Raw genomic sequence first — 19,430 nt, forward strand, 5'->3', positions numbered from 1 at the left:
GGAGCACCCCACTATTGCTGGAAATTCCTAACAAGATAGCCTTTAGCCGTCCTGACTTGTCATACCTCCCACACAGTGAAGCAGCACACGGGGGCAATGCACTCCCCTCACCGCCATCTTCCTAATCCCGAGAATTTTTTTAATATTTATTTTTTAGTTTTCGGCAGACACAACATCTTTGTTTTGTATGTGGTGCTGAGGATTGAACCCGGGCCGCACGTATGCCAGGCGAGTGCGCTACCGCTTGAGCCACATCCTCAGCCCTTTGTTTTTTCTTTTTAACTAGAGAATGATTGAGTGCAAAAGTAGGTACAGGTTGAGCATCCCTGGTCTGAAATCTGAAATGCAAAACTTTTTGAGTACTGACATCATGCCCAAAAAGTTTTGGAGTTTGGATTTGGGGATTAGAGATGCTCAAGGTTGAGCCTTTATGCAAATATTCCAAAATTTAAAAACTCTGAAACCTGAAATATTTTGGCCTCAAGTATTTCAGATAAGGAATGTTCAATCTGCATTTTGAAATTTGAACCTTGGTAGTGTTAGAGAAGACTTCATAGAAGGGTAGAATTTGGGTGGGGCTTTGAAGGTTATAGTTGGGACATTATTGGTAAGTTGAGTAACTTGAGTGAATATACCAAATGGATGAATAAGCAAGTCAGGCAAACAGATTTAGGGTACTGATGCAAAAGACCAGAGTAAAGTATCCCAACCATATCATAGGGTAATAGAAAACAAGATTGAATAACTAGGGTATGGCTAGGTGATAGAGGAACCTCTTTAAAGTTAAATTGAGTCACTTTTTGATATAGTAGAAGCTATAAAGCAGGGTAAGTTAATTTGTGTGAGAAGGTGATTGAAGGATTCTTTTATTCTGGATAAAAGGGAAAATAGCTAAAAGGATATTGTAGTATTGCAGGACACAGTCATTAAGTCTTAGCAACAGAGACAACAGTGGAAAATTGCTGAAGAGAAGGTTAGGCCCCAGGAGTTTTTTCAAAGGGAAAGATGACCTCAGCAACAGATTTTTTCAAACAAATGCAAAAATGGGAGATGCCAGAGGTGGCTGTAATTGTTTAGATGGAAATCAGGAAACATGATGCTAAGTAGTTGATAGGCAGTACGTGAATATGCAAGTTTATATTTGTTTTCTTAGTTTGCTTATGTTAGATGTCTCCTTGGCCTAAGAGGTAGTAAGTAAGACCTTAGAGGAAAAAGATAAATGTCAGAAATTGAGCACACATTGTTCATAGGAATGAGGAAAAACTGTTGACAAGTATCAAGAATAGACAGAGGAATAGGAAAGGGTTTGAAGAATTTAGCTGCATATTAATTTACAGGGTTAAGGATAAAATGCAATATTTAGCCTCTCAGACTCTAGTTATGAGCTTACTTTTAAAGCCATACCTCCAAGGGGGGCCAACCTCTGAGAAAAGTGGTCCCATAAGCCCTGCATCTTACAAGCAAGTAGGCAGTGCAATGATGAAGAAGAAGCTCAGGGCACCCTGGCTATGCAGGGAAGTGACTTTCAGTGCTTTCGCTTTGTGTCCTAAGTTATGGGCACTCTCACTGTGCTTGTGCAGAGGGAACTGGGGCTTGGAACAAACAACCGCCACTTCTGTCGGATTTCCCACTTACAAACTGTGCTCTTTGCAAGGCTTTAAGTTTTTTTCTGGCCTTAGTTTCCTCATCTTACTTAGATTGAAGAAGTGACAAGAGCTAGCCCTCTAGCTTCAGGAGGTTCTTTTCTGCAGCTTCTCCTTATGTCCACAGAATTTACTCTGATGTTTTTTAAGCTGTTTCTAAAATAAAGCTTACTTCATCCATGTTATCCAGAGTAAGCCTTCCATATTTATTGTAATATTGATTGATTGATTGATATTGGGAATGGAGCCCAGGACACTCTACCACTGAGCTCTATCCCCAGCCCTTTTTATTTTAAGATAGGGCCTACTAAATTGCTGAAACTAGCCTCAAACTTGCAATCCTAGGACTTGGTGAGTAGTAGCGCACGCCTATAATCCCACAGGTTTGGGAAACTGAGGTAGGAGAATCCTGAGTTCAAGGCCAGCCTCAGCAATGACGAGGCACTAAGCAACTCAATGAGACCTGTCTCTAAATAAAATGCAAAATAGGGCTGGGGATGTTGTTCAGTGATTGAGTGCCCCTGAGTTCAATCCCTAGTACCAAAAAGGAAAAAAAAAAACAAAACTTGCAGTCCTCCTGCCTCAGCCTCCCAAATTGTTGGGATTACAGACATGTGCCACCATGCCCAGATTACATCTTTTAATTTTATTTTCTTTCCCTATGTTCATTGATATTATATAGACTTCTTTGAATCTTTTAAACCAAATCAGGAATCTAGTGGACTGTCTATATTTATGGCAGCAATCTAACTGTGCATTGAAAAAAACCTTGGTGTTTTACTTTTGGTTCTAAAGTAAATAAAAATTGGTACTATTTCAATGCACCTTTCTTTTGGAAGAGCTTCAATTCTAAACATGTCCTCTTTGATTTTGCAACATACGATAAAAGATGAATGCTGACAGGATAAATGTGCTGAATAATGCTAACATTATTCAGGTACTGAATTCCTGGGGCATTTGGCTAGAGTCTTTGCTTAAATCATAGAAAAATTGATCAATCTTTTAAGAACAGGCTACTTGTTAAAGAGTATGTTACAAAGCCCTCTTTTTCCAGATATTCCTTAGTATTCTGTTCTACTTCTAGAATAGCTACTACAAGGAAGAATTTGGTATAAAATAGGGTTATATGCCTCCCCAGTCCCATCACCAGGGGTGATTACAGAACCTTTTTTATTTCATCATCTAGTCTGGGGCAAGATATTTATTGTACCTACAAAGCAATTAACGATGCCAAATGTGCCTTACTAGAATTTCTTTAAATGAATTAAATAAAGCCACTGCTTTTTTTTTTTTTTGGGGGGGGGGGTTGCTGGGAATCAAACTCCGGGCCTTATGCGTGCTAGGGAAGAGCTCTACCACCAAGCTTATATCCCCAATCCCAGCCATTGAATTTTCCCTGTGAGTTTCTATAATATGTGCATTGTATAGTAAGCTCAAGTTTCTTGAAGTGGCAGGGACTCTATGTTCACCATTAGTTGCCCAGCACTGGCACAGTGATGTTCTGTAAGGTGACATTGAATGAATTTTCTCTATAAGGTGACATTGAATGAGTTCATAGGAAACTTAAATTTTCTATGCAACACAGAATGGTAATTGTCTACAGACAATAAAGAGTATACAACTTGCCGAGTGTGGTGGTGCAAACCTGTATACTACAGAAGGATCATTTGAGCCTAAGAGTTTGAGACCAGTCTAGACAATGTAACCTGACATCATCTCAAAACAAACAAACAAACAAACAAAAAAAAAAAAAAGAAAAAAAAATGCAGCATGGCAGTAAACACACCTGAGATATTTTATGGAAGTGATAAATGTTTATAATGTTTATTGCCATCTTTTATCCTATCTGCTTACCTCAGTTGTAAGCTCTGTGAAGGCTGGAGCTATGTCTTAGAAACCTCCACCTTGCTTAGGCTTGCCCTATGTATTTACAGTAAGTGATTTTTTAAAAAATGATGAGATGATTAAGGACATAAAAGTTTAGAAACAAAAATGGAGTAAAATAAACCAAAGCATAAAAATGAATGGTTAAAATACTGAATGAAAGACAGCCTGGACAATTTTAGATGCTACAGAATCAAGATGTTTCCCCCACTCTTCTGAGCATCCTGGAATACATCCCTGCTATTGTGAATTCATTTGCTACCGAGTCTTTGCTGGAGGGATGAGTAGAGTCCCAGCCTTCAGAAAGCAGAAACCCCTGACAGCTGTGGGTCTGTGTGGGACCAAACTAAAAATTGATATAAAAATCAAAGAAATGAAAGGACATGTTTTGCTGTTGAAATATTGATGTATTGCTCAATGTGTTTATTTATCCAGTTCAAAAATGCAAACTAATGTTTTGTTATTCTGGTGCTCAAATAAATGATAATGAAATTTTGGGTTTCTTATTTTCACTTATCAGGGAAGAAAGGAAGGACCCTCTCTCAGCATTGGCAAGAGAATATGGAGGATCAAAGAGGAATGCCTTGTTGAAGTGGTGTCAGAAGAAAACGGAAGGCTATCAGGTAATCATATGGTTTTTGTTTTGGGTTTTTTGTCCTGCATGAGCAATTGCTGAACCAAGTGCCAGACTGTCATAACTTGTTTCATATAGCACATCCAAAATGAGTCTTATTCTGAATTTCAAGAATATATTCTCAAGTCCAATCTAAACTTGGCAGAGTATTATTTGGATGGAATAAGTTTCTAACCTTTCTAGAGTAGCCATTCTTTCTATTTTATTTAGCTATTCTAGTACTTTTATAAATCCAATTTAAATGCTTTTGTTGAGAATATCTTCTGGACTAAGAGTAAAAATTACTTATTTCACTTAAAATGAATATATAATTATCATGCTTATATCTCTTACTTATTTTTTATGGCATTTACCCATTCCCATTATGCTTTGTGCTTTCATCATTTCACATCTGAACTATTGTAATATCCTGCCATTTCCTCCCCTTCTGTCTGTCTCTATTTCTTTCAGTGTTCTATTCAAGTTGTAAGTGATATAAAATACCACTTTGGAGAGCAAGCTCTAATTCCACATAAAATGAAAATTTCTAAAATGTATTCCTTATATTGCTAAAAAACATAATTTAGATTCCAAGTATCCTTACAAAGGATTTTAGTTACAGAGACTTTTCCCAGCTTGCAGCTGATATTCTATCATATTTGGTACAAATGTGCAGAAGTGAACACAAGAAGGTAATCAGAATTCTGTGTTCTTGGTTGTATCACATCAGCCTTCATCTCAACAAAATAACAAAAAGGAGCTAACTGCAACATTTTCAGAAAATGTTTCTACAAAAGAGGTAATAAAGTAGTAGATGAACAGATTAATAAGATCTGCCATTAGAAGGTTCCTTTTGGACAAATTTTACATAACTTTAAACAGTCATCTTCAGCTCATTGAGGAGTAAGAGCCAAGTGTATTGTAGTGGGCATAAAGAAAAGTCATAATAATTATTGAGGAGCAACTAACATTTTACATATATGCAGCTTCTATTCACTAAAAGGAGGTTAATAATATTAGTAAGATGTGGAGGAAGAGGTAGCCTTATGTGCCTTATTGGCAGAATGTAAAATGATATAACTGCTATGGGAAATAATATGGCAGTTCCTAAAAAATTATCATGTAATGTCTTGAACCCTTACCTTAAATAAAAAGAAAGATCTTAAAGCAGTTACTTAACTTTCCAATTTAAGAAAGTAGAAAAAGAAGAGCAAACAAAATCCAAAGCAAGCTGGAGGAAGAAAATACTAGAACAAAAATAAGAAGAAAAACAACAAAGATTTGTGGGGGAAAAAAAAGATTAACAATTTGCAAACTTTATCTGGAGTGACCCCCAAAAAATAAATAAATAAAAGGGGAGACAGTAATCATGACCGTACAAAAATAAAAAGGATTAAAAGGGAATGCTGTGAAAAATTGTATGTCTACAAGTAGGATAATCTAGATGATATGTACTAATTCCCAGAAATTCACCAACTGTCAAAACTAATAAGAGTAAATAAAATCTAAGTAGACAAATTAACAACTATAAAGAGGTTGGATTAGTAATCAACAAGTTTTCAGCAAAAAAAAAAAAAAAAGCCTACCAGGTGGCTTCACTAATTAATTCTTCCAAATATTTAAATAATATTTAGCACCAGTCCTTCCCAAATTTTTAAAAATCAAAGAGAAGATCACATCCTAACTCATTCTGTAAAGTCAATATAACACTAATAACTAAAACCAGACAAGAGACGTAAGAAAATTACAATGTAGTGTTGGGGCTGGGGCTCAGTGGCAGAGTGCTTGCCCTAATATGTGTGGGGCACTGAGTTCAATCCTTAGCACCTCATAAAAGTAAACAAATAAAATAAAAGCATGCTGTCCATACTCAGCTACTAAAAAATAAAAAGAAGACAATTTACAGTGCAAGGCCACGAATTCAATCGCCAGCACCATACAGAAAAGAAAACTACAGATCAGTATTCCTTATGCAGAAACTCTCAATGAAATAATGATAATATATCAAAAAAAAATTTTTTTACCATGACCAAGTGAGATTTATCGCAGAAATGCAAGATCGGTTCAACATTTAAGTTTATCATTGTAATACACCATATTATTAGATTAAAGCAGGGAAACCCCACATGATTATTTCAATAGAGTAGAAAAAGCATTTGGCGAAGTTCTACAGCCATTCATAGTAAAAATGCCAAACAAACTAAGAATAAAAGAAGAATTTTCTCAGTGGGATAAAATGCATCTATGAAAAGCTAAATGAAAGAAGCCAGACACAAAACTGTACCCTAAAATACTTCCATATACCAAAACTGAGTTGCAGGTATGAAACTTATACTCTCAGCTTTGCGAAGTGGCAAGAACATCAGTGTTGGTGGCTACAGGTTTAGTTTAGAACTGAAATCTGAAGCATAAATATTGCATAGTCAGTTTTTTTCTTGGTAGCATTTTTTGAGGTAAACAACATAAGATACAATTTATCCATTAAAATGTACATTTCATTAACTTTTTAGTATATTTAGTATATACCACTATCAGTTTTAAAATATGCATATGCTAGACAAGCACTCTACCACTGAACTACATCTCCAACCCCTTTTGTTGTTGGTGCTAAGGTCATGCTAAGTTGCCCTTGCTGGCCTCAAACTTGAGATCCTCCTGCTTCATCTCCCAAGTGGTCATTTTCTCTTTGCCCTAGTCTTTTTTCTATCTCCATAGATTTACTTATTATGGACATTTCATGTACTTGGAATCACACAATATAGTATATGGGCCTTTGTGACGGGATTCATCCGTAGTAGCCTCCATCAGTGCTTTGTTCTTTTTTATGGCTAAATAATATCTTGTTGTTTGGATAGACCATAATGGATAAATAATCCATTCTATTCTTCAGTTGATAAGCATTTGGATTGCATTTTTTTGTTTTCCTTTTTGGATTTTATATGTGTATTGCTGCTATGAACTTTTGTGTACAAGCTTTTACATGGACATATATATGTAATTTTCTCATCCTGTCTTCTAACCTGCTGCCAAAAATACCTTTTTTGGGGGTCATATTAGGGGGACTGAACCCAGGTACTCATGCACCCTACCACTGAGCTGCCAAATGTCTTTAAAATTATTATTTCTATTTAAGCTGCTCCATTTGTTTTCCCATTGCCATTTGGTTAAAGTTTGAGCTCCTTCATATGAAGATCAAGACCCCTTATGAGTGATCTGGCCTCTAAATAGGGTTACTGATTCCTCATTCTTGAGAAAGCCCCTATTCCCCTGGCTTGATGTCTCACTCCACCCCTCCCATCAGAGTAGTATCTGTTCTTTAACTTAAAAGTCAATGTCTCTGCAGAATTGTTTTTGCCCCCACTCCAGTCCCACAAAGCTTCATCCTTCATATATTGCCCTCACTTGCCTCATAGAGCCAGGTTCTTCCTTGAACTCAGTCCAGGGTAGAGTGTTTTTATATTGCAGGGCATATTCTTTTATAACCCACTTTACCTATGGTCCCAGATCCCACAGGATCTATCACAAGGGTCTTGAAGTTGTCAATTTGCAAATACCTATCTTCCTTTTTAAATGGTCAGCTCCTCAGAAAGGTCTTTGTCTGCCTGGCATCCACCATAAGGCTTGGCATGTGGCAAAGCTGAGTAGCTGTCTGAACCTATATACCAAAAGGTAATAGGATACTTTGGAAGTTAATTTTAGAATAGTGCTTCTTAAATTTGTTTGTAAAACCTTGAAAGGTTGTAGGATGAGTGTTGTAGAATCCCAAGAACCATTCCTAAGATTTATGATTTGAGAGGTGTAAAGTGAGGCCCTGAAATCTGTGTTTTTATAAGCACCCCAAGTGATTCCTAGATCATGCTAAATTAAGTATTTATACATAATTGTTAAAAAATACTTTAGTTATAGATGGGCACAATATCTTTATTTTGTTTATTTAGGTTTTTTAATGTGGTGCTAGGGATGGAACCCAGTGTCTCATACATGCTAGGCAAGCACTCTGTTACAACCCCAGCTCTATACATGTAATTTTTAAAGTATTGCCCCAGTATTACCATAGAACTTTGCCATGAATCAAGTTGAGTATTAAGTAGAGATAATTCTAACATTAAATCAATGATTTAACTAATGTCCCTTGGTTCCTTCCAATTTAAATTCTGATTCTGTAATCTTGAGATACTTACATTGTATTATGTTGAAAAATATGTACACACAAACCAATTATTTCAATTAATAATTTTAAGTTTCCTTCATTTGCTTCGTACTTGCAATGCAAGAGGAAATATGATGGTTAACTGCACAAAAAGAAAAATCTTTGTGTACATTGGGCAATCTTTCCTACAAACCCAGCTCCCCTCATTTATACTTCCTGTGGACACTTCTATAATAATAATGATAATAAAAAATGTGTGTGTGTTTATTTGACTTTTTAAAAATTTGTTCTAATTAGTTATATATGCCAGTAAATGCATTTTGACACATCGTACATAAGTGGAGTGTAAATTCTCATTCTTCTGGTTGTACATGATGTAGAATTATACGGTCATGTAATCATATATGCACATGGGGTAATAATGTCTGATTAATTCTACTATCCTTCCTACCCTTACACATCCTTCCCTCCCTTCACTCCCCTTTGTCTAACCTAAAGTACCTCTATTCTTTCTACCCCACCTTATTGTGAATTAGCATCCGCATATCAGAAAACATTTGGCCTTTGGTTTTAGGGATTGGCTTACTTCGCTTAGCATGCATGATATTCTCCAGCTCCATCCATTTATCAGCAAATGTCATAATTTTATTCTTCTTTAAGGCTGAGTCATATTCCATTGTGTATGTATACCACGTTTTCTTTATTCAATCATCTGTTGAAGAGTACCTAGGTTGATTCCATAGTTTAGCTATTGTGAGTTGAGCTGCTACAAACTTTGATGTGGCTACATCACTGTAGTATGCTGATTTTAAGTCCTTTGGGTATAAACCAGGGAGTGAGATAGCTGGGTCAAATGGTGGTTTAGGGCTTTTTTTGAGAGGAAATTAACTTGATTTCTTGTAAAACATATCTGTTCTTATCCTTTCAAAGTAGATACAATGCCGTTTTGTTTTGCTTTTTAATTTCAAGGTCTGTAATTTAAAATTGGACAATCTGATTTACATAATCTTTTTAAACTAGAAGACAGATCTGCTAGAACTCTTAATCTGTCAAGGGCCAAATAAGAAGTGCCAGAGCCATTTTTCTGTCTAGCTGTAAAAACAGATGAGCATACCCATCCTTAGACGCCAGCAGTTTAGGTTCAGGCCTTTGGTCTCTATCTACTCACAGTCTGCAGGAAAGGGCAAGTTTTGACACTTGTCTAGCTCAGTGGAGCACAAGCTGTTACGTGACACTTAGCACACACTGCTCTCACAGGCCTCAAATATATCATTACTGTTTGGACCATGCATGTTTTATGTCAAAGAAGCTGTCTAATCAACAGAGATAGATTCCCTAATACCCATATCTTCTTTGACTAACTCTTTTAGGAGTCATCCTAAAATTACTGTGCTGATCACTGTAATTTCATTAACCATCCATTACAAAACAAGCCCTTGTGAGTTTGCCTTTTATCTAACAAATACATCTTTCTTATAAATTGTGTACTGCCATTTATTAATCACTGATGTTTTAGGAATACTAGAATATTAGTGTTGAAAGGGCCTTGATGTTCTGATTTATTGTCACATTTACAAATGTGGGGTAGAAACCCCCACAAGGATAAATGACTGCCTCAAATCTACATTGTGAGTCCATCTACATTTTGAGTTCAGGGCATTACGTAATCAGCTTCCAGAACTATAGCTTCAAGGGTTTGAATCTTTTTTTTTTTTAATCACTGCCTCAGTTTGTACACAATTATGTTTTAAATTTTAATTTAAGTATGGAATTCACTCTAATAAATTCTCAAATGCCATTGTGAGAATTGGCAATCTACTGTCCTATTTCCTTACCTCTGAAATTGCTTCCCAGAAGAAACCACTTTTAATACTTTTAGCTGTTTGATTAGAGGTTGATGGTATAAGATTAATAATGCAAAAGTAAACAAGTGGGTAATAGAGAAAATAATCTATATTTTCAGTAAACTTTTCTTTGGTTTTGAGTTTTATACTTAATAGCCTCTATTATAGCATTCTTTCTTGTTCTGGAAACGCCTAACTCAGACAATCAAGAAGCCTCTAAAGGTTAATTTGAGAAAGCATCATTTTGAATGAAAAATCTCATTGTTTTCTGATAAAATGCCAGACCTAGAAATGGATTAGTTAAATCCAAAGGATAATTAAATCACTTAATCTAGTACAAAATAGTTTTAATAAACGAACAAAAGATTTTAGCACTGCCTGAGGTAATTTAATCTCAGATAAGCATTGAGAATTTAGTTTTATTGAGGGATGTGTTTCATTAAGTGCATGGGCCAAAAAGGGAAAGATTGGCCTTTTCTTGGTGGAGATTAGTGAAATTAGAAGAATTGATGGGCTTCATGGTTTAGAAGTCATCTTTTTGTCTACAATGCTTTTCTTGCATTTGAGCATTTTTTACCTAATATAAAAGTTAGTTTGTTAATTACAGAGTAAGCTCTGTTCCAGATAATATGCTGAGTGGTCAAACAGAAATTAGGGTATAAAAGTAGTCAAGAAGCTTATGGGGTAGTCAGTAAAATACACATCAGTAATTAAAAGTCAATATAGACTTCTGTTCATGGTTATGATAGAATATCAGACCAGATCTTTGCTGAGACTACTGTAAAAACTGTTTAAATTACAAAGAATAAATATCTCCAGAGACATTGGAGACTAACCAAAGCAACCAGGACAAATTTAGCAGGAGCCAGAATTATAGAGAAAAAACACATTGAGTCGAGCCTCATATTTATCCCTGTTTTTCCCCTTGAGGTATTTACCAACTCCTGGCATACAAAAAGCAGAGGTCCAGTGTTTGTTTTAGAATCTCTGAACAAGGTGTCTAAAATTTGAATTCAGTGCACTAAGATAAGCCGAGGTTTGTTTTAGCCCAGGCGAAAGACAACCTGAGGGTAGTGAACTCCACATTTGACTTATCTTTGCTGTCAAAGGATTTTTCATATGCTAAGATGTGTGGGGCAGAAAGAGAAATTCAGTAGAAAGCCAAGAGACCAAAAATTTAAGCAGAGCTTTTGGTTTCACTGTACCTGGTGCCAAAATTAGATGTCAAGGTTGGCCAAAGAAGAACAACTCTGGAAAACACTGTTTTCACTTGAGAGTTCAAAGGGGCTACATGCTGCAAATAAAGGAAGTTTTCAGTTTGAAATTCAGATTCAGAACTCTCACCTGTTGAATAAAGGTGATCAGCCTGCCGTATTAGAAACTTAGAACCTCACTGGAGGGAGAAGACACCAGTCTAACTCCTTGCATTCTTTGTGTCTCACATTCCATCAGAAATACCAGACATAGGGCTGGGGTTGTGGCTCAGTGGTAGAGTGCTTGCCTAGCATGTGTGAGGCACTGGGTTTGATTCTCAGTACCATATATAAAGAAATGAATAAAATAAAGGTCCATCAACTATTGAAAAAAAAAATTAAAAAAAAAAAAAGAAAGAAATACCAGACATGCCAGTAAACAGTGTCAAATGACAAAATCTAGAGAAATAATGAGTAATAGGAAAATAACTTTTGGTAGTCTTGATGTAGGTACTGAGACTGTTAGGCCTTTAAAATAACTGATTCATGTGTTCAGAAAAGTAAGTTTTAGCAAATAATTAGGATCTGTTTAGTGGAATCAAATGGAGATTTTAGAACTAAAAAATAAAGAAGCTTGAATTGAGAACTCCAATATATATTTAATGGCACACTAAACGCAGAAAAGATTTGTGAATTCGAAAGAATGATGAGTAAAAATTGTCCATAATAAAGCATTGAGAAATGAAAGAATGAAAAACATCTAGTGGATGTATAGGATACAGCAGAATCCTTTGTACATGTGTAACTGAAGTACTAGAAGGACAGAAGATGGGCTTCGGAATGTTATAATAAAAGTGTTAAAAATCAAAGACAATGAGAGAATCTTAAAATTGCTAGAGGGAAAAAGATAGTAGTTTCAGATGAATAATAAATTGGCAGCTGATTTATCAACAAATCAACAGAAATAATGTTTGTCACTAGCAAGCCCATTCTGAAAGAAAAATTATAGGAAATTCTAAGAGAAAGAAAATAATTGCATAGCAAAACAAAGCTTAAAAAATTAAAAAATAAAAAGAACAAAGCAAAACTTGAAGAAAGAATAAAATGAGCCGGGTCCATTGGCGCATACTGTAATCCTAGTGGCTTGGGAGGCTGAGGCAAAAGGATCATAAGTACAAAGGCAGCCTCAGCAATTTAGTGAAGCCCTAAGCAACTCAGTGAAACCTGATCTCTAAATAAAAGTTCAAAAAGGGCTGGGGATGTGACTCAGTGGTTAGGTACCCCTGGGTTCAATCCCTGGTTACCACCCCCTCCCCCGCACACAAAAAAAGGAATAAAACCAATGAATGAAGTAAATATATGGGTCAGTCATTATAAATGATTATTGGACTGGAGTTGTGGCTCAGTGGTAGAGCATTTGCCTAGCACATGTGAGGCACTGGGTTCGATCCTTAGTACCACATAAAAAATAAATAAATAAAATAAAAGTATTTTGTCTATCTATAACTAAAAATATCTGTGTGTGTATATATATATACACATACACACACACACACACATATATGAATGATTATTGACTGCAGTACAATCGAAATGTGTTTAGCCAGTTGTGGTTGTAAACACCTGTTAATCCTAGCAGCTCAGAAGACTGAGGCAGGAGAATGATAAGTTCAAGGCCAGCCTGAGCAGTTTAGGCCCTAAAATTCAGGCCCCAAGCAACTAAGCAAGACCCTGTCTCAAAATAAAAAGGGTTGGGGATATGGCTCAGTGGTTAAGTGCCTCTGGGTTCAATCTCCCCCGCCTCCCGCCCCAAAAGAAGTCTTGTTTAAAGATGTAGGTAAGTTTAAAATGTAAGACAGAATTTCTCAAAAGGTTGGGAAGGGGACAATAAATATAGTTAACATATTGTAAGATCTTCGAATTGTCCAGAAAGCTATGAAATGATTATTGTATTATAGATAATGTAAGGGTTACACACTATAAATCTCTAGGGTTGCACTATCTGATTGTCACCATTGGATGCATGTGATTATTGATCACTTAAAATGTGACTTGTCTAGGCACTTTTGGGGGTGTGACTCAGTAGTAGATTGTATGCTTAGTATACACAAGGCCCTGAGTTCAATCCCCAGCACCCAAAAAGAAAAAGAAAAAAATGTGGCTTGTTCAAGTTGAGATATACATGATTGTAAAATGTATCTAAATTTGAAGATTTATAGGGGAAAAAATGTAAAATATCTCATTTTAAAGATACTAACCTTGCCTGTTGAAATGTTCATATTCCTAACATTTTAAGGTAAATTAATATTATATTATCTTTCTACTTTTTTAAAATGTGGATGCTAGAGAATTATATACTGGTGACACTAAAACAAGAATAAAATAATAGAAAGAGACTAGGCCAGGTGTAGTGACACATGCCTGTAATCGCAGCTGCTCAGGAGGCTGAGGCAAGAGGTCATAAAATCAAAGACAGCCTCAGCAAAAGCAAGGAGCTAAACAACTCAGTGATAACCTGTCTCTAAATAAAATGCAAACTAGGGCTGGGGATGTGGCTCAGTGGTCAATTTCCCCTGGGTTCAATCCCTGTTCCCCAAAACCAAAAAACAAAAGGATGGAAAGAGGCTAACAGCAACAGGAAAGGGAATATCAGTAATACTTGACTAATCCCAAAGAAGGCAGGAAAGGAAAGAAAAATATTTTAGTCTGCCTTTTCGTCTCTGTGACCAAAAGATGTGACAAAGAAAACATAGAGGAGGAAAAGTTTATTTTGGTTCATGGTTTCAGAGGTCTTAGTCCATAGACAGACATCCAGCTCCATAGCTCTGGGCCCGTGGCAGAAGGGCATGGGAGAGGAAAGCAGTTCAAGACATGGCAATGAAGAAGCAGAGAGAGGGTTCTGCTCACCAAGGAGCAAAATAAAAACCCAAAGGCATGCTCCCCCCATGATCTGTCTCCTCCAGCAATACCCTGCCTGCCTGTAGTTAACCACCCAGTTAACCCATATCAGTGTACTAATTCACTGATTTAGGCCATACCTTATTATCTAATCATTTCATCTCTAAAAATTCTTGCATTGTCTCACACATGAGCTTTTGGGGGATACCTCATATCTAAACCATAACAAAACGGAACAAAGAAGTAAAGATATTGTAGATTGAAACCCAAATATGTTAAGATTGCACGTGAGTGGACTGAATATTTCAGTTAAAAGACAAAGATTTTTAGATTAAAAACAACAAACTCACCACTTTGGAAAAAAGTATGGAGATTCCTCAGAAAACTTGAAATGGACTGGGCACAGTGGCGCACACCTATAATCCCACGGCTCGGGAGGTTGAGGCAGGAGGATTGCTGAGTTCAAAGCCAGCCTGAGCAATTTAGCAAGGCGCTAAGAAACTCAATGAGTCTCTGTCTCATTGAAAATACAAATATTACTCAGCTTTAAAGAAAAATTAAATATTGGCATTTGCAGGTAAATGGATGGAACTAGAGAACATCATGCTAAGTGAAATAAGCCAATCCCAAAAAACCGAAGGTGTGGTATTTTCTCTGATAAGTGGGTACTGATCCATAGTGGAATGGGGGCCTGGGAAGAATGAAGGAATTTTGCATTGTGCAGAGGGTAGTGAGGGGGGTGGGGCTGTGGGGATGGGAAAGATGGTAGAATGAGACAGACATTATCCTGTGTATATGGTATGATTACATTACTGTACTCTGTAATTACATTACTGTACTCTGTGTGACTCTGTACCATGTACTGCCAGAGGAATGAGAAGTTGTGCTCCATTTGTGTACAGTGTGTCGAAATGCATTCTATTGTCTTATATAACTAATTAGAACAAATTACAAAAGAATAGAAGGGAGACGAGTAGAATAGAAGAAGAGGATCAGGGGGAGGGAGGGGATGGCAAGGGGAGTTACTGGGGCATGAAGTTGATCAAATTATATTGCCTTATTGTGTGCATGTATGAATATATTATAACAAATCCCACTGTTATGTATAATTATAATGCACCAATGAAAAGGAAAAAAAAAAACACAAAAAAGCAAACCCAACCATGTTTTGTATAGAAGACACTGATTTGAAATGGAAAAACTGAAAGTATAAAAGCGAGAAAATATATACTGTGCAAACACAAACCAAAAGAAGGCTGGGGGCGCTATACTAATGTCCAGAGAACAAATGTTTCACAGAAAGACTTATCACTAAAGCCGCATGTGGTGGCACATGCCTGTAATCCCAGCCACTCAGGAAGCTGAGGCAGAAGGATCACAAGGTTGACATGACTTACTGAGACTGTCTCAATAAGTCAGTATGGGGATGTAGTTTAGTGGTAGAGTGCCCCTGGGTTTAGTTCCCAGAACAACAACAGCAGCAGCAACAAAAAAAAAGGAAATGTTACTAGAGATAAAAATGGATATTTCATAGCAATAAAAGAATCAAAACAATAACAGTAATCAAGGCAATCTTGGAAAAAAAAGACTTGGAAATCTTATACTGACCAATAAGACTTTACAGGCACTTATAGCATGTCATAAATTCATATTCACCAAATAACATAGCCCCATAAAACATAAAGCAAAACTGTCATAGCAAAGAGAAGAAATAGACATGCATATTTAGAGATTCTAACACTTCTCTCAGAAATTTAGTAGAGCGAGAGAAGATGCTCTTAACTAATTCATTCTGACAGCTATAAAACACTGCAGATCACACATTCCTTCCCATTGACCACAAAATATTTATCAAAATTGGGCATAGTCCAAGCCTTAGAACAATCTCAAAAAATTTAGATGGTTTAAAATCCTTTAAATTCTCAAAATGAAGGGAGGAAAAACATCTATATGTAGTTGGAGAAAAAGCATTTGACAAAAATTAACACCTGTTCAATATTAAAACAACAATATACCAAATTTCTAACAAACTAGGAATAGCAGGTAATTTCCTTGTTTTAATAAAGATTATCTTTAAAAAGCAAATTTTAGGGCTAGGGATGTGGCTCACATGGTAATGCGCTCACCTGGCATGCACGGGGCACTGGGTTCGATCCTCAGCACCTCATAAAAATAAAATAAAAATGTTGTGTCCACCGAAAACTGAAAAATAAATATTAAAAAATTCTCTCTCTCTCTCTTTAAAAAAAAAATAGTGGACATTAAGCTTAGTGGTGCCTTCTTCAAAATTTGCTTTTTTTTTAGGTTTTAATTTTCTTTTTCATTATTTATTTTATCTTTGGTACCAGGGATTGAACCCAGGAACCCTTAACCAATGAGCTATATTCCTAGCCCTTTTAATTTTTGAGACAGGATTTCGCTAAGTTGCTGAGGCTGGCTTTGAATTTGTGATCCTCCTGTCTTAACCTCCAAAGTCACTGGAATTACAGGTATGCATCACAATGCCTGGCTTCTTTTTATTTTTAAAATGTCTTTATTTAGTTCAGTATAATTATACATGATGCCAGGTTCATTGTGCCATGTGCATAACACACTTTGCTCCCATTCATTCCCTAATACTTACTCTTTGCCTCTCCTCCTCCCTCCCCCTGTTACTTTCCTCCACATTTCTGGTCTTTCTTCTATTCATTTACATGTAATAGTTTTTTTTACTGGTGAATTATAAGTATACATAAAAAGGTTTCTTCCAGAGATGAGGAATGAGACAAGACTGCTGTCATTACATCTATTCAAAATTATATTGAAAGTCTTAGCCAGGGAAGTAAGGCAGGAAGAGAAATAAAAGATACAATGATGAGAAAGAAAGGAAGAAGGGAGAGAGAGAGAGAGAGAGAAAGAATTTCTTTATTTGCAGACATCATTATTATGTAGAGAATTGTAACAAAGCTGTAGGTAAATTATTAGAATTAATAGCAAACAACTTAATAAAATTTTAAAGACTAAATTTCATTAGCACATTAAAAAATAAAATACTTAAGAATGCTAATGAAAAATTTATATAACAAAGAAAAACATAACTGTCATTGTAAAAAATTAAAGCAGACTGAGTAAATGGCATGACATGCCAAATTCATTGATTGGAAATATAGATAAACATATCCCAATCAGAATATTAACAGTTTTCATGAGGCGGGGGTTGTGGCTCAGTAGTAGAGCGCTCGCCTAGCATGCGTGGGGCCCTGGGTTCTATCCTCAACACCACATAAAAATAAATAAAATAAAGGTATTGTATACAACTAAAAAATAAATATTTAAAAAAAGAATATTATCAGTTTTCTTTTTCTAATTGAAATTGACAAGTTAATTTTAAAATTATATGGAAATACACAGGGCTGTATAACTAAGGCAATTGTGGAAAACAAAGTTGGAGGGTTTACATTACTCAGTAAGAACACTTCATGAGTATTTCATTTAAACAAGTATATCTAAAGGCTAATGAACAGCTGAAAAAGTACTCAACATCATTAATTATCAGGGAAATACAAATTAAAACCACAATGAGAAACTATTACAGCATCAACAGTATTACTAATACTAATCAATACAGAATGTCTAATTTAAACTTTTGTTTCTGGGGGGATGAGTACCAGGAATTGAACCCAGGGACACTTAACCACTGAGCCATATCCCCAGCCCTTTTTATATTTTATTTAGAGGCAGGGTCTCACCTAGTTGCTTAGGACCTCACTAAGTTGCTGAGGCTGGCTTTGATCTTGAAATCCTCCTACCTCAGCCTTCCAAGCTGCGGGGATTACAGGCATGCGCCACCATACCCAGTTCAGAATGCCCAATTTAAAAGACTGATAATAATAAGCATTTATAATACCAAGGCAGAGATAATACCAAGTGTTGACTCAGAAGCAGAACAATTGCAAACTGCTGATAGGAATGGTAAAATGCCCTAGCCAGTTTGGAAAACTTTGGCAGTACCTACTGAAGTTGAATCCCCACATGAGCTGTGTGCAAACAGTTCCACTTTCAGGTACATACCCATGAGAAATGCATATTTACCTGAAGACATGTATGGGATTGTTCATTTTTCATCAGAGTCAAAAGTGGGAGCAATCCAAATATTCATCAAGAGGTAAATGGATAAATTGTGGTATTAGGGTACTTGATGGAAACAAAAAGAACAAATTATTACAACATACAGTAGTGTGAAAGAATCTAACACATGCAACACTGAACAGAAGCAGCCCTATGTACCAGAGTACAAATGATATGGTTCAATTTAAATAAAGCTCAAAGGTGACAGGATTAATCTATTAAGATTTGTCAGCCTGGTGTGGTGGTAACACCTGTAGTCCAGGCAAAGGCAGGAGGATTGCTCAAGCCCACCTTGATCAGCATAGTGAGAACCTGTCTCAAAAGAAAAACAGAAATAATGTCAGAATAATGTTACCTTTAAAGGATGAAGGAACATTTTCTGGGATTCTGATAATATTCTGTATCTTAATCTGGGGAATACATAATGTATTCATTTTGTGAAGATTCTTTTAACTACTTTGCAAATTTAGGTACTTCATATATACTTCAACAAAAGTCAAGGAAAAAAATTTTTGTTTGGTGTGGTCAGTAATGTTGCCTCAGTTATCTGTAGTTTTGAGGATTTTATGTCACATGTTTCTGATCTTTAAGACTTCTCCATTTACTACAATTCATTAGACTTCATTTCATTTTCTATGTAAAATGAATAATTTATAGTATACTGTATTAGTCTTCTGTTATTGTGACAAATTGTCTCAAACTTAGTGAATTCAAATAATATGAATTTATTATCTTAAAGTTCTGTGGATTAGAAGCTGTAACACAGGTCTTACTGGACTAAAGTTAAGGTGTCAGAGCCGAGTTTCTTTCTGGAGGTTTTGAAGAATCTGTTTTGTTGCCTTTTCCCACTTACCCAATGTTCCTTGACTCATGGTCCCTTCCTCCATCTGCAAGGCCAGCAGTAACTGATCCAGTCCTTCTTATATTTTATCACTCTGATCACAGGTTATTGGCTTTTTAAAAAATATTTATTTTTAGTTGTAGTTGGACACAATACCTTTATTTCACTTATTTATTTTTATGTGGTGCTGAGGATCGAACCCAGGGTCTCGCACGTGCGAGGCGACTATTCTACCACTGAGCCACAACCCCAGCCCT

At 36.1% G+C, this 19,430-nt stretch overlaps 1 protein-coding gene across 2 annotated transcripts in view; it reads left to right on the top strand.

The window, feature by feature from the left end:
- The window catches only part of Specc1l (sperm antigen with calponin homology and coiled-coil domains 1 like), a 143,303-nt gene that overhangs the window by 98,033 nt on the left and 25,840 nt on the right, over positions 1-19,430 (top strand). For both annotated transcript variants that reach the window (XM_027923357.3, XM_071617455.1), the window contains exon 13: positions 4,048-4,150. In XM_027923357.3, the coding sequence (XP_027779158.1) occupies positions 4,048-4,150 (103 nt within the window). The remainder of the gene's footprint in view (positions 1-4,047; positions 4,151-19,430) is intronic.

Source organism: Marmota flaviventris, chromosome 1, assembly GCF_047511675.1.
Source record: "Marmota flaviventris isolate mMarFla1 chromosome 1, mMarFla1.hap1, whole genome shotgun sequence".
Lineage (NCBI taxonomy): Eukaryota > Metazoa > Chordata > Mammalia > Rodentia > Sciuridae > Marmota > Marmota flaviventris.